Here is a 16219-nt window from a genome sequence, read left to right as displayed (position 1 = left end):
TTGGTGCACCTCTTCTTTGGTGCACCTCTTCTTTGGTGCACCTCTTCTTTGGTGCACATCTGTCTCGGTGGCCAGTGGAGAGCTTGCCATAGGACACGATCTTGAGAAGGCGATGGTCCTCCATTCTGGAGACGTGACCTACCCAGCGCAGTTGGATCTTCAGCAGCGTGGATTCGATGCTGTCGGCCTCTGCCATCTCGAGTACTTCGATGTTGGTGATGAAGTCGCTCCAATGAATGTTGAGGATGGAGCGGAGACAACGCTGGTGGAAGCGTTCTAGGAGCCGAAGGTGATGCCGGTAGAGGACCCATGATTCGGAACCGAACAGGAGTGTGGGTATGACATGGTCCTCCAAAGGCGCTATTTGCCTTGGCGAGTCTGTTGTCTCTCGTTCAGCAACAGAATTTTTGCTGGTTCAGAGGGCAAGGGTTCCAGATCCTTGACGCAAGGGGCTGCTGCACCCAAGAAGTCTTACAAATGATTTTGTGGAGATGCTCAAGTGATGTAGTGTGCAGCACTAATAAGGAGACCTCATTATTGGAAGTCCAGAGAACCTCCTGACCTCTGGCCAACATTCATCCTGTCTAGAGTAGAAATTATCTGGTCACTTCAGTTATTGTTTCTGTAGATTACAATAGAGAAGTTAGCTTTCTCACATCCCAACAGCAGAGACTATTTAAAAGTAACTCATTGGTTGATACAATTTTAATGCCTCAAGGACATATAAAGGGGCTTCATAACAAATTCTCCTAATTGTGTAAATATTCAGCTTGGTCTTTCGTTTAACAAAACGGAAAGAAATAGCAAATATTTGCTGTAAAGACAGCCTATCAATTGTGACTTTTGCTTCCTGATTATTTTTGCTGAAGTTACTTGTGCCATTAATTTAGACTAAATGCTGAGGCATTCCACAAGGAAGCCTTTATTTAGAACATGGATAGCTCCCCAAGGTTCACAGATAAATGCATTTGTGTAATATTAAGAAATATGGACAATTAAGTCCCAAATCTGATCACAATATTTATGTAAACAAATTAAATTAGTATAAACAAACAAAAATAAAACATTTATCCTTCTTGGGCAAATCAAGCCATCTCGGATATCTATTGAGCTGCGTTGAACACCATACAACATCTCGATGTACGAATGGGGCTGCAGACATATTGGTGAAGGGTAATAATGACAATAGTCCTGGCACACTACTTTCAACCTTAATCAGTGAAGTTCTTTTATGAAAAAAAATGATATGGGAATGAAGCGAAAAAAAACCCAGTATGATTGAATGATGCAGATTATCACAGATTCCAAAAAAACCTACTAAAACAGCACTACCGTCCAAGTGCAGTCAATTTCATACTCAGTCATATACAGACCACACTAAATTCTTCACTTTCGTCGCCCATTTCTTCACGAATTGTTCTGCATTGCGCTCCTAAAAAATTACGGAGATTCACTGCGTGAATGGCTGCACAAGCTTTTTTGTCCATTGAAGATTCCTGTCCAATCCAATAAAAAATCTGCCAGCTCAAAGCACCGTTCTCATCCAGCATAGTCTGCAAAACAAAGGTATCAAGTAGTTGTTTTAAAAAAAGAGCTTTCAAATAATACAAGTACAGTTCTGTTGAGAAGAGAGCTGGCATGCATACAAAGGCTGGCTGATCCTGGACCCACAACACTTCCTCATTAGTCAGGAAGGCCCAGCAGTGCCAGCACTTCCTCAGGAGGCTGAGGAGGGCAAGGTTTACCAATCCCAATGTTCAGAACCTTTTTCAGGAACACCGTTGAGAGAATTTTTTCAAATGTGTGGTATGTAGCTGCAAAGCATCAGTCCAGAAATCTATACAGAGAATCATTAAAATAGCTGAGAGGATCCCTTTCCTCTTTTGACAAGATTTACTAGGAACATTACCCAAGCGGGGTTCAAGGAATTATGGAAAACTCTTTTCCATCAGTGCATAGCATCTATAACCCACTACCATCAAGGGGGTGGTACAGAAGCATCAAAATTAGGAGTGGCAGGGTGGGTAACAGCTTCTTCCTGCAGCATGTGAGATTGATGAACACTTTTATGTACTGTGCATTTTTGTGTGTGCACCGTAGTCTGGGGAGACACCGTTCATCAAATTGTACATGTTCAATCAGATGATAATAAATATGGTTGTGTTTCCAATGACCATAATCATTAATATCACAAAAATTGCAGCAGATCAAGAATCATAATATTGGTTGAAAATGTTCTCCTGCTTCATGAAAAGATTGAAGGGGAGGGTAGGGAAAAGGAAATTTAACACAGTACACAAAAATGTTGCAGAAATTCAGTAGGCCATGCAACATCCACGTAAAGCAATAGGCAGCTGACGTTACTTTTTTAAAAATTTAGACACAGAGCATTGTAACAGGCTATTTCAGCCCACAAGCAGCCCATGCTGTCCAATTCCACCGAATTGACCTACATCCCTGGTACGTTTCGAACAATGGGAGGAAACCGGAGCCCCCGGAGGAAAACCCAGACAGATACAGGGAGAACGTACCAAGTCCTTAAAGACAGCGTGGGTTTCGAACCTCAATCCCTGTCGTTAGCACTATAACAGCGTTGCACTAGCCATGCTGCCTGAGCACTTCAGATGAGCCAAAAACTAGGCAGGAACTCAAATAAGGTGGGAAGGGGATGGTAGGGGGAAGAAACATCACTTGCTATCCTATTGGTAGATACCAGTGAGAGATGGAAGAGAAAGAAGCTGAGAGGATGGCTGAGAAAGATAGCTCTCCGATATGAAAAAGAAAGGAAGGGCTTGGGACCTTGACGAAGCAAGTCCAAGGAAAAGTGTGAGATCACGCTAAAGGGTTAATAGAAATTGGATATTGATGTTGTCTGGTTGGAGACTGCCAAGACAGAATACAATTTTAAAGTGGTCTCAAGCAACAGCACACAAGTCAATGGACAGACAGGTCAGTGTGACAGTGAGGTGTGAAATTGAAGTAGTTGGCCACTGAGAGGTCCTTGCCTTTGCAGTGGACAGAGCAAAAGTTCTCCACAAAAGGAATCCCCAGTCAGCATCCAGCTTCCTGATTTGCAAGAGGTTGCATCATGAGCACTAGATGCAGAAAATGACCCCTGAAGATTCACAAGTGAAGTGTTGCTTAACTTGGAAGGACCATTTGGGGCCCCAAATGGTGGTGAGGAAAGTGGTGCAAGTACAAGTGTGGCAGTTCTTGTGCTTACGGGGCAAGTACCAGGGGAGTGATTGGTGGAAAGGCATGAGAGTACAAGCGAGTTCTGAAGGGAGTGATCCCTAGAGAATGGAATGGGCTGGGGAAGATGTACCTGGTGGTGAGATCACATTGAAGTTGGTGGGAATTGCAGGGAATAGCATGTTGGCTGCAGAATCTGGTAGGGTGATAGATGAGGACAAAGGGAACCCTGTCCTTGTTTCAGGGGAGGAATCAGGGCAGATGTGTGGGAAATAGAGGAGTTGCAGGTGAGGCCTGAGTTAATGGTAGTAGAAAGGAAGACAATTTTTCTGCAGAAGGATGACATCTCGGATGTCCAAGAATGGAAATCCTCATCCTTGGTGTAGATTTGGTGGAGACAGAGGAATGTAGAACTAGGAATAGAATCCTTACAGAAGATAGGGTGGGAAGAGATGTGGTCAAGGTAACTGGGAGTTACTGGGTTTATATATATTTTACCTCCCAAAATAGATACAAGCTAATACATAGAAGATTTTTGGAAATGTTACGCTTTTACCAGAAGGTTTACCAGAATGTTACCTGGATTTAAGCATCTAGAGTATAGGGAGAGATTGGACAGATTAGGTCTTTATTCTTTGGAGCGTAGAAGGTTGAGAGGGGATTTGATAGAAGTATTTAAGATTATGAAAGGGATAGACAGAGTGGATGTGGATAGACTATTTCCGTTAAGAGGAGGAAAGATTAAAACAAGAGGACATGAGTTAAGAATTAAGGGGCAGAGGTTTAGAGGTAACATGAGGGGGAACTTCTTTACTCAGAGAGTGGTAACCGTGTGGAATGAGCTTCCGGGAGAAATAGTGGCGGCGGAGTCAATTGTATTATTTAAGAAAAGGTTGGACAGGTATATGGATGAGAAGAAGATGGAGGGTTATGGGCATTGTGCAGGGAGGTGGGACTAGAAAGGGGTGTTTGGTTCGGTGCGGACTAGAAGGGCCTAATGGCCTGTTTCCGTGCTGTAATTGTTATGTTATGTTTATCCTGAGTTGCAAATACTATGACATCAATGACTGATTTAAAAAGATTGATCAGCAAAGTAGAATTTCAGCAAATAACTGCAGCTAAATAACCACAGTGATTCCCCACAGTGCTGTAATTATTAAAACTGCATATTTGGAGCAGCCAAATAAGTGGTAGAGATTATCATAAGTAAAACATTTGAGAAAGGATACCAAGTAAAGGAGGGTGTAGGTGCAAATACCAACCCAAACAGCACAAGAATGTGACAAAGGGAGGGAAAAGTGAGCAATGTCCTTGACCTTTACAGCAAGTGCAAACAAGATCAAGCCACTCGACTTCTACAATCAGCGTAAAACAGCACATCAACACTGTTTAGGAACACTTGGGTCCTGAAAGTGTACGTTAACACAAATGAGCATTTTCAAGAACAGTCAGGTTGGGGGAGGTTGGGATAAATTAAGAAAGAAAAAAATAATTGTCTGGAATCCCAGAGAATTATTTGAAAAAGCAGCACAATAAAGACCAATTCCATTCACCAAGTGCAACTCAAATAGAATCTACGTGCAAAGAACTAAGAATTTTCTTTGTGAAGAGGAAAATACATTACCGAAAGCTATTTTATCAACAGAGATCAATCAGTTATTAATAGTGTAAACATAAGAATTTGATCAGATCAATAGTCAAAGGACTATATTAAAGATTATTAAGACTGTCTGAATTGCACCTAGTTGTAAATCACAATAAAACATAAAATAATACTTGGTTTTTTCTTCTTCCAGAGAGAGAGGAGGTAAAAAATAGAATTCATCCACATTTCTTCATCGTTCACATTATTTGCACATATCTATCTAATCACTACACATACATTTTGCTCATTCTATTCTACAGTTTCCTGTGACGGTTACCTTCAGAACAATGTAACAGTCTGCTTCATAGAACTTGCCATGAAAAGCCTCATCAATTTGAGAAGGAACAAAATTCTCAATGTGCCAAACCATGACGCCAGGGATCTGACCAACATCCTCAGTGAAGAACTCTGAATAATTAAGTGGAGGTTTCTCAAGACCCTGATCCCATCGCCTGGTCTTCAGGTCTGTGTGCTTGACTTCACCCATCTCCTGCAAGGAAATAGGTAAGTGGCAATGTTACAAACTTGAGTGTGGTAAATTTTACAACCTCTACTATTGCAACTTTACTGTGAGTGCAGAGCAAAATTCCTCTTCCCAATGCTCTGTGAAGGCCATGCTTCCTTTCATTTTAATATTAAAAATCATTCCCACTGCCCCAGAAATATAATCGATGAGTAATTCTCTGCTTTTCCTCTGATAATAAATTCAAACCAGTTGCTAAATTAAATCTCAATGAAGGGTTTCAACCGGAAACATCAACAATTCTTTTGCTCCACCAAAGTTGTTTGATCTGCTAAGTTCCTCTAGTAGTATTGTATATTTTTAATTTAGCAAAACCAATGCTTGGTACAGCAGGAGAATGCCATGGTCCATTCCAAATTACACCCCCATGAAGAGTGTAATTACTGACAATGACTAGTTTTATAGATCTGGGTCTGGGTCTGGTCCAGAGTGGGGCTTCCTTCCGAAACCTTCTGACTCTAAGCGCTATGTTGACAGCTGCAGCACAGTTTCTAAGGGGAGTAAATCTTAGAATTAGTAGACCTGGTTAACAGGCTTGTTTCTTGTTGTTGTGAAAGGGAAACAAATTTATTGATTCCAAAATGTTACACTTCTTTCCCCCCCAACCCCCAACTTTCTTGAGGCCTTCTTTTGAATGTATTGATTCACCTTGTGGAGCATCCATTTTCCTGCCTACAATCGTGCACTTTACTTTCCCACCTCATTTGTTGTACTCGGACACTGGAATGGGGTGGAGGTGTGCACAGCCTAAAGGGCAGTGAAGAGGAGCTGGGAGGTAGGATAAACCTAGAATTTTTTTCTGCCTGGCAAGATGTGCCATAAATTTTGACAAGACCAGGATATGTTATTGATTGATTTAGTCATATTTTTGGATGCTTAGATGACTCACCCACACCAAATTGTAGAAGAGGGCTCCTTTAATTTTGCCCTGTACTCATATAGATGTTTAGAAACTAGGTAATGCCAATGTTTGGTTGACCGTTTTGAGTTTTGTGTGCCCGATGGAGATGTGGGGGGGCTGGTAGTCATGGTGGGGAGCTGGCTGATGGAGGACCTCAGTTTTCTTCAGGCTGACTTCCAGGCCAAACATTTTGGCAGTTTCCGCAAAGCAGGACGTCAAGCGCTGAAGAGCTGGCTCTGAATGGGCAACTAAAGCGGCATCATCTGCAAAGAGTAGTTCACGGACAAGTTTCTCTTGTGTCTTGGTGTGAGCTTGCAGGCGCCTCAGATTGAAGAGACTGCCATCCGTGCGGTACCGGATGTAAACAGCGTCTTCATTGTTGGGGTCTTTCATGGCTTGGTTCAGCATCATGCTGAAGAAGATTGAAAAGAGGGTTGGTGCGAGAACACCATCTGATTTCATCAGATGCAAGGATCGACAATGAGATAGACAACAGACTCGCCAAGGCAAATAGCGCCTTTGGAAGACTACACAAAAGAGTCTGGAAAAACAACCAACTGAAAAACCTCACAAAGATAAGCGTATACAGAGCCGTTGTCATACCCACACTCCTGTTCGGCTCCGAATCATGGGTCCTCTACCGGCACCACCTACGGCTCCTAGAACGCTTCCACCAGCGTTGTCTCCGCTCCATCCTCAACATCCATTGGAGCGCTCACACCCCTAACGTCGAGGTACTCGAGATGGCAGAGGTCGACAGCATCGAGTCCACGCTGCTGAAGATCCAGCTGCGCTGGATGGGTCACGTCTCCAGAATGGAGGACCATCGCCTTCCCAAGATCGTATTATATGGCGAGCTCTCCACTGGCCACCGTGACAGAGGTGCACCAAAGAAAAGGTACAAGGACTGCCTAAAGAAATCTCTTGGTGCCTGCCACATTGACCACCGCCAGTGGGCTGATAACGCCTCAAACCGTGCATCTTGGCGCCTCACAGTTTGGCGGGCAGCAGCCTCCTTTGAAGAAGACCGCAGAGCCCACCTCACTGACAAAAGGCAAAGGAGGAAAAACCCAACACCCAACCCCAACCAACCAATTTTCCCTTGCAACCGCTGCAATCGTGTCTGCCTGTCCCGCATCGGACTGGTCAGCCACAAACGAGCCTGCAGCTGACGTGGACTTTTTTACCCCCTCCATAAATCTTCGTCCGCGAAGCCAAGCCAAAGAAAAGAATGCCAATGTTTAGACACTGCTGTCAATTAAATTGTGTGGAGAAAGTGCAGATTAAAAGGACATACATAAAACTGTCAAATAATCACAATCTCCAACTTTGATTTTTACTGTTTATACATTTACTATTTAGCTTTAAGATTGTTAGAAGGGAGCCAGACATTAACAGCTGGCCCTCATTACAAGATATTGACATCCAATTTGCTACTTGCTTTCGATCAGAATCATTCTTCAACTACTTACCTCTAATTTTTTGTTCTTTTCCTGTGCTACATCACTCATTCCTTTCAGTACTTGCTTGGCTTGGTCATCCTGAGTAGAGTCCTTCCTTCTCCGGAGGCGCATTTTCCGAGCTATTGGATCTCGAGCCGTAACCCCTGTTATCAAAAGGAAAAACAAAAACGTTAACATTTTGCAAAACCCAATTCTCCCAAAGTATGTGTACTGGCCTAGGAAACCATCAACATCGATCAAGATTTTCACAGCTCCTCCTGGGGCAAACAGCTGGATACTCTAGACTTGGTTTAGAGGAACACAGCTCATGTGATACACTGAAAAATATTTGCTACCCAGAAATACTTATAATGAGGCCCATCACAAACTTGAAGAACAAAACCTCATCTTGCTGGAAACATTACAGCCTTTACTCATCATCAAGCCCTCAAACTTTCTATTCAACTCAGAAGTGGCTATCTTTACCAGTCATCCTGTGGTTCACTATTTTCTTCTCCTCTTTAGTACAGCCTGACCAGTTACGTATGATACACACCCCTCCATAGGCAGCACATAACAAAAGGTAACACAATTCCAGAAAATTATCAACACTATTTCACAAATACTTGCTTCCAAGTAAACCTTCATGAAATAGTGAGAGCAGTTTGAGAGTGGAAAAGATCAGCATTCATGGGCAGGAAAGAGAAGTGTAGGTCTGAATGGGAACTTGGGTAGATGCTGAATCGTATTCAAAAATAACCCCTTAGGAGTAAAGATTTAAAATGCCCAGATTCTGACCTCATTGTGAACCATCTGGCTCACTGTTAAGTTATGATCCTGGCCTTTTCCTTGCCCCCAGAAGTTCCTTTTTGTACAGACGACTTTGTTCATTGGCCTGAGATAACTCATTTCCCACCCCATATTGTCTGGATTTTTAACTCCTTCATCCCTCCCCTCTGTCACACTTTATTGCTAAAACATCCATCGAATATTTTACAATTCACTAAGCAACATCACCATAAATTAATTCGTTTAGATGAAAAGTTAAACACACCATTTTGATTGGCTGGTTAGAAAGGCACAAAATAGGCAAAGAGAATAAATACCTCCACCAGCTGCAGCAACTGTAGCTGGTGATGCACCAGCCAACCTAAGCTGGTTTTGCAAGGAGAAATCAATATTGTAAAATTCTGTTGTTTGATCCACTGGTTTAGGAGACATAATCAAATTAGGATTTTCCCGAACATCCAGAACCTAAAAAGTTAGAATAGATTACATTTTCTACTTAGGATAAAAGATACAATATTGGAAATTCAAATTAAAGCAGACAGGAAACATTAACCTTGCTTAAACTTTATAATTTTTTTCCACTTTTAAATGCCATTCTGGCTTTCCAACACTAATTTTTCTCTGTAGAAATATTGACTACTCCAATTATTAACATTAGCTCAATATTGGTACAGGTACCAATATTTGGTAAATCTATTCACATAGTCTTTCAAGTGTAACCTTTTAATTAATACAGGTACACAGTCCTTTATCCGGACATCTAAAATCCGGAAAGCTCCAAAAACCAGCAAGTGGAGAGAGAGATCAGCAGCGTGCATCGGGGAGGGGAAAAGAGACCGGCAGCGCGCGTTGGGCGGGCGGGGGGAGACCGGCAGCATGACTGGAAGGGGCTGGGGGTGGATACAGCAGCACAATTCGGGTGGGCTTAAATCTGGCTTTCCAAAATCTGGAAAAATCAAAATTTCAGAATACACTGTCCCCCTAGGGTTCCAGATAAAGGATTGTGTACCTTTATTCAATCATGCCTTCATCCTCCAAGTTAATCTTAATCAAAATTGCTGACATTTGCTTCAAAACATTTTGAGATTCGTACACAAACACCGAAGAGCCAAATTTATGCCGAGGTTTTCCAATCTGCACTCCAGTATTTGACTCAGACAGAGTCCAGTGTCAATGCGCAAATGTGCTGCAACCCCACAGTAGATCTTCTGGAGAATTTGTCCACTAAACCTGTATCAGGATTTTGGACAAGGTTCAGGAACAGAGAACCCATTTATTTCGATTTAGAGGCTGAAAGGAATAGACTTTTCTAAATGGGGAGAGAATTCAGAAAGTGGAAATGCAAAGTGATTGGATTCACTGAAGGTTAACTTGCAGGTTGAGTCAATAGTAAGGAAGACAAATGCAACATTAGTATTCATGCTGAAAGAACTACAACAAGTCATAATGCTGAGGCTTTATAAGACATTGGTCAGACCACACTTGGAACATTCAAGCAGTTTTGGGCCCCATAATTAAGAAAAGATGTGCTGACGATCCAAAGATTTATGAGAATGGTCCCTGGAATGAGAGGATTAATACATGCAGAGAATTTGATGGCTCTGGGCTTGTATCTGCTGGAGTTTAAAAGGATGAGAGGGGGATTTTATTGAAACCTATTGAAAGGGCTGGATAAAGTGGCTTCCAGTAATGGGAGAGTCTCTCTGTCCAGAGGGTATATCCTCAGAATAAAAGGTTGTCCCTTTACAACAGAGATAAGGAGTCACTTTTCAGTCAGAGGGTAGTGAGGAATTTACTGCTACTGACAGGTGTGGAAGCAAAGCAGAGGTTCTTAATTAGCAAGGATGTCAACCATTATGGAGAAAAGGCAGGAACATGGGATTGTGAGGGAAAGCAAAGCCATGATTTGAATGGTAGAGCAGATGCAAATCACCCAAATAGTCTAATTCATTCAAAAAAGTTTCCCCAGAACTTTTTTCTTGGAGCTCAGGACAGACCTCAGATGCTGGAATCTAGAGTAACAATCTGTTGGAGGAGGTTGTGCAGCATCAGTGCAGGGAAAAAAAAGTCAATAATTCTTTTTCTCCCACTGCTACTGCTGCTTGACCCACTGACTTCCTCCTACAAATGTCCAACATCCTTGATGGGTACCCGACAAAACCTGGGGTCAAAGTCAATTAGCTGCCGGTTTTTTTTTTCAGCCTACCCAAATGAACCTGACACACCAAGGATCAGAACAGCTTCAGCAGCCAAAATGGAAAATAGAGTTTGGACCATCCTTTTAATCGATGGTTCGGTGCTAGCAATGGGTTCTTGCCCATTGAGCTCCTATAACATTTTCTCATACTCTACTCATGTACACTTCTCACCCTCCATTTCCCAGAAACGAATCGATATAATTTCTGACCACATTGCCAAAAACAAGCAATCCACTTTAAAACCTTTTCTAACACCAAAATGTAATTCTAGCACTTGGGCAAAAATATCCTGGATTTATTCAACTTTGTACATAATGATGCACACTGATAATTAGCCTGAAGATCAGCAAGTTGGAGACATGGGGCTGACACAGTGAAAGTTCTTGGCACTGATTTTGAAATCAGTCACAAGTCTCAGTAAAACAAAAAAAGGCTGGAATGGATAGAAACAATTCCAGGGAACAATGGAGAAGTCCAACCCTCCATTTCCAAATGATAAAAGAAAAAGATTTTAATGAAGAGAACCATCGTACGTATCCACCCAAGACACATGTGGTAGGAAATAAAGCAGACAGCATGTGCAATGCATGATTACAGATAAACTGGAAGAATGACCAGTTATGGACAAGTGATTAGATCTCTTCAGAAATATTAACATTTATCAGAATTATGATAACATGAAATCAATAATTTAAATTTATCAGTACTGTTCAGCCTACTTTAAAATTATGGCCTGCACTGAGTTTTGGACTCCCATATTTTGTACTTAGAAGGAAAACAATTCCAACTCAAATCACCTTGCGAACAAAAGAATATTTTACCATCTGTACAATGTCCTGAAAACTGACCTGCCCCATTCCCAAATGTAAGGAAGCTCCACTGACTGAGCACTACAGGATCTTAAAAGAATGTCTGATGGAATAAACTTACCTGTATATCTGCAAGGAAATGGATGGCTTCAGGCAAAGTGACTAGACGATTTTTATTAAGAACCAGCTTCTTCAGTTTTCCACATCTGCAATTGGAAATGTTAAAATTTTCACTCCTAAAGAAAATCTCTTCCAATACTTACAAGTTTGTTCACAATGCATCGACACTGGTAGACAATCCAGGTACAGGAGGAAGATTATAAATAATCTCAACATCTCCAGCTAAATGTGGTGATAGAGGGCACTGGAGTTAAATGATGAAAGAAAGAATCATTGATGGAAGTTAACACTTGTAATCATTACATAAATCACTCCCTATGGCCAAATCCTACAAATAACTGATTTACATTCATAACCTCAACTTCAGAAAAAATTGTGAGGGATATATTAATTCTGAAGACTGATGCATTGTATTTTTAATTGCAAGCAGAATCTGAGGAATAAACACAGCCACTTGACGCTAGCGACTCATGGTTAGTGGGGCCTAGCGCTGAAGGCTCAAGGTTGAACACTGTGACGTCAGGATCGCCCGATTGAGATGTACTGGCGACAGTGTAGTCACTGGCGACCTAAATTGGAGGACTGGAGTAGCAACTGGACGTCAGACTGAAAGAGGTCTCTGAGGATCTGATCAGCCTGCGGACTTTGATTGGGGCTCTTACAAATTTGTCGGGTCCTGAAAACATTCAAGAGAGACAGGAAAAACTGCAAAATACAGCCAATGCGTGGGTCGTCGAGGAAAAGCAACTGATAGACAAGTTGGAATATTTGGAAAACTACAATTAGAGAAATAAAATTACACTATTGGGGCCAAAAGAGGGGGAGGAAGGGAACGACTCTGTGGAGTTCTTTGAACACTGGATATCCGAAGTGTTGGGAAAGGATCAATTTAGAGCCCCCAGTCATAGAAAGGCCCCTTAGGACATTTGCCCTCCCCCCCCACCCCCATCCTGCACCAAATCAACACCCAAGGCGGTTCTGATTAGATTTGTTAATAGTTTGGAGCGGGAAACCGTGCTGAGGGCTGCAATGGCTCTATCAAGGGGGTCGGGGGGGGGGGGAACCAGTGGAATTCCCGGGGAGAGGGGAGAAATAAGACTGATGTTTTTCCCTGATCAGAGTCCAGCGCTACTCAAACAACAAAAAGCATTTGACCAGGCCTAGAAAATATTGCGAGATTTTAAAAAAATAGATTATGCAATGTTGTTCCTGGCTACCCTAGGAATCATGCAACCAGGAGGGGAGAGAAAACACTAATGAGCCACGGGAAGCCATGTTATGTGCCCGGGAATTAACAGGTGTAAAACCTGCAAGAATAGACTTGAACTGAACCCCTGAAAGAACCACGAATGGAATGCCTGAGAAGCTGCTGAACAAAGGGAGGGTATTACAGATTTTACAACCATTGATTCACAGAAACTGTGAATTGATGCAGCTGTTGTATATAGTTGCCAGGGTTTTGGTGGTGTTTAAAATGACTGGAGGGAGTGAAGGGCTACCATACTTTTTATTTTTTTTTTAAATGTATAAATGGTAAAAAGAAAATAATGGGAGCTTGAGGCGGAAGGGGCTACGCAAGGCCGCAGAGAAGACTGAGTGAGGGAGAAGATGGCACATGAGGAGACTCAAAATAGGAGGAAAGATGGTGCAGGAGCAGAGAGGAGGAATCCCAGAACAGAGGACGGGGATATTTTGAATGTTTTGCTTGCTAACCTTGATATATTGGGTTTTTTTTTAAGATTTATTTTATTTTGTCTAGATTTGCTTATGAGGAGGTGGGAGGGGCGAGTCTTTTCATTTTTGCTTTCTTCTTTCTCTTCATGGCTGGCATGGACATCGGCATGGAGAGATAAGACACGAAGAGGGCATTATTCAAGACAAACAAACTGGGGTGCTGTGGAGGTGAAAAGATAAGACATAGAAATACAAATTAATATGACTATCAAATTTATTAGTATCAATATGAATGGCTTAAACAGCCCCACAAAAACGAAGAGGGTCCTGGGTCACCTTAAAAAAAGAGAGCAGATATATATATCTATTTTTACAGGAAACTCACTTAACGAAAAAGGAGCATGATAAACTCAAAAGGTGTTCTCTTCCTCCTTTAATTCTAAGGGTTCCGGTGACAGTGAGTGGTAGGGCTACAGAGCCAGTTGGGAGATTTGTAATTGTAACTACCAACTGTATTCTGAACCATGGACAGTGCTGAATCTCTATTCACCAAACTTTGATGACGAACAATTTAAGCAAAATGCTTTTCTAAAGGCTGCAGATGAAAAACAAAATATATCCATTGGAGAAGATCTAATTTTTTGTCTGGTCCCTATTCTAGATAAGAGAACAACAATGTTGACAAGGTCCAAGGTGGCAAAAACCACTCTGGCCTTTATGAAAGATTTAAATTTGATAGACGTGGCGGCAGATGAACCCACAGGCTAGGGACTACTCCTTTTATACAAAGTCCCATGACGCTCACACCAGAATTGATTATTTTTTGACGTCGTCTCCGTTGGAAGGCAGAGAGCTTGAATCAGAATATTTAGCAAGGCTATGATTAGACTATTTATTCACTGTTCACCTTGCAAATAACAGTGCCTGAAAAATAGGCAAATCCCTATAGATGGCGCCTTAATACCACACTGCTGAAAAGCTCACGCCCTCTGTACCTTCATAAGCGGCCAAGTGACAACAGTGATCATTTCTAGATACAGACTGGTTCAATACAACTTTCTATCTCACACCACAAAAGATTCACAAGGTAAAATTGGAGGCGCTGGAGATGTGTTTCAGGTTCATTCATGCAACATGGTCCTGTGCAAAGGTAGTCCCATTTTGGCAGGATATGGCTAATATACGAACTAGGATAACAAAAGTAATCTTTCCGCTGGACCCAACGTTGTATCTGCTGGGGAACCTTATGGACATAAGCTACAAATTAACCAAATTCAATTTATATTTATCGCTTTGTCCATAGCAAAAAAAAAGGATAGAAATGACCTAAATCTGACTCCCCTCTTCGTATCAGTAGGTGGACTACCAAGATGCAAAGCTGTATTCCCAAGGAAAGAATCACGTATAATCTTAGAAACCGACATAGCACCTTTATTAAAATATGGAAGCCATATCTGACATACACGGGAGCACAGCTGTAGCCAAAAATTACCAATAGATGGATTAACAAAAGAAATGACATAGGGGTGGCTCCACGACCTGCATGGTCACTCATCAAAAGCGTCAACACCACATCCAGCCTCTTTCTTTCTTTTTTCATATCAAGGGGGTGGGAGAGGGAGGGGCAGAAACATCACATGAATGTAGATTGTTGGGACACATCTGTCTATTTTGTAGCAGTCTGTGATGTTATCTCTTTGTTTATTAATGGAAAATAAAAAAAATATTCAAAAAAAGGAACAACACAGCCCATACCTGCATAAACTCTCTGGGATCAGCTCAAGGTTATTATTTGCTGCCATAAACTCCTCGAGATTTGTCAGTTTCCCAATGCCAGATGGGATCCCATCAAAATCCAGCTTGTTTGAGTTCAAGTATAACTTCTTTAACTTCGTTAACTTACAGATGGCTGACTGCAGAGGAAAAACACACATCCAATTTTGGAGCTGAATTTATTACACATCTAAAATTCATTCAATGCCTGTCCCTTTTATCACAAATAATCTGTTGCTTTGGGCTGATTAGATTCAGTTCACTCTGGTACCCAGTTGTAACTATATTAATTTTTCCAGTGTTTAAAGTAAATTTCATTCAGTTCACTTCTATCAGCTCTTTTCTTCTCAATAATCATAACACAAGAGGAATGCTGGTCATTATCACAAGAAGCCAATGATGTTTCAGATCAACAAATCTATATAAACAGATTACAAATATGCAAAACAAGCTATTATATAACCATATAACCACTTACAGCACAGAACAGGCCAGTTCGGCCCTGCTAGTCCATGCCGTAGCAAATCCCCACCCTCCTAGTCCCACTGACCAGCACCCGGTCTATACCCCTCTAGTCCCCTCCTATCCATGTAACGATCCAGTCTTTCCTTAAATGTAACCAGTGATCCCACCTCGACCACCTCTGCCGGAAGCTCATTCCACATCCCCACCACCCTCTGCATAAAGAAATTTCCCCTCATGTTCCCCTTACAATTTTCCCCCTTCAATCTTAAACCATGTCCTCTAGTTTGAATCTCCCCCTTTCTTAATTGAAAAAGCCTATCCACGTTTACTCTGTCTGTCCCTTTTAAAATCTTAAACACCTCGATCAAGTCCCCGCTCAATCTTCTAAGCTCCAGAGAAAAAAGCCCCAGTCTGCACAACCTTTCCCTGTAACTCAGACCATGAAATCCTGTCAACGTTCTCGTGAACCTTCTCTGCACTCTCTCTATTTTGTTTATATCTTTCCTATAATTTGGTGACCAAAACTGTACACAGTACTCCAAATTTGGCCTCACCAATGCCTTGTACAATTTCATCATAACCTCCCTACTCTTGAATTCAATACTCCGATTTATGAAGGCCAACATTCCAAATACTGTAGAGGTCTCAAGCTCCCACCACTGATAAGCATGTTAACGTACGTTAAAGT

The 16219-nt window shown here is 41.7% G+C and overlaps 1 protein-coding gene across 1 annotated transcript in view; it reads right to left on the bottom strand.

Annotated features, from left to right (window-relative positions):
* The window catches only part of flii (FLII actin remodeling protein), an 80152-nt gene that overhangs the window by 31664 nt on the left and 32269 nt on the right, over window positions 1-16219 (bottom strand). The window contains exons 9-14 of the mRNA XM_069905266.1: window positions 15049-15206; window positions 11621-11705; window positions 8810-8957; window positions 7734-7867; window positions 5115-5327; window positions 1374-1553 (exon numbers count right to left, since the gene is read on the bottom strand). Coding sequence (XP_069761367.1) covers window positions 1374-1553; window positions 5115-5327; window positions 7734-7867; window positions 8810-8957; window positions 11621-11705; window positions 15049-15206 — 918 coding nt within the window. The remainder of the gene's footprint in view (window positions 1-1373; window positions 1554-5114; window positions 5328-7733; window positions 7868-8809; window positions 8958-11620; window positions 11706-15048; window positions 15207-16219) is intronic.

Source organism: Narcine bancroftii, chromosome 12, assembly GCF_036971445.1.
Source record: "Narcine bancroftii isolate sNarBan1 chromosome 12, sNarBan1.hap1, whole genome shotgun sequence".
Classification (NCBI taxonomy): Eukaryota; Metazoa; Chordata; class Chondrichthyes; order Torpediniformes; family Narcinidae; genus Narcine; species Narcine bancroftii.
Note: the sequence above shows the minus strand (reverse complement) of the source record. Positions and strands in the feature narration are given on the sequence as shown.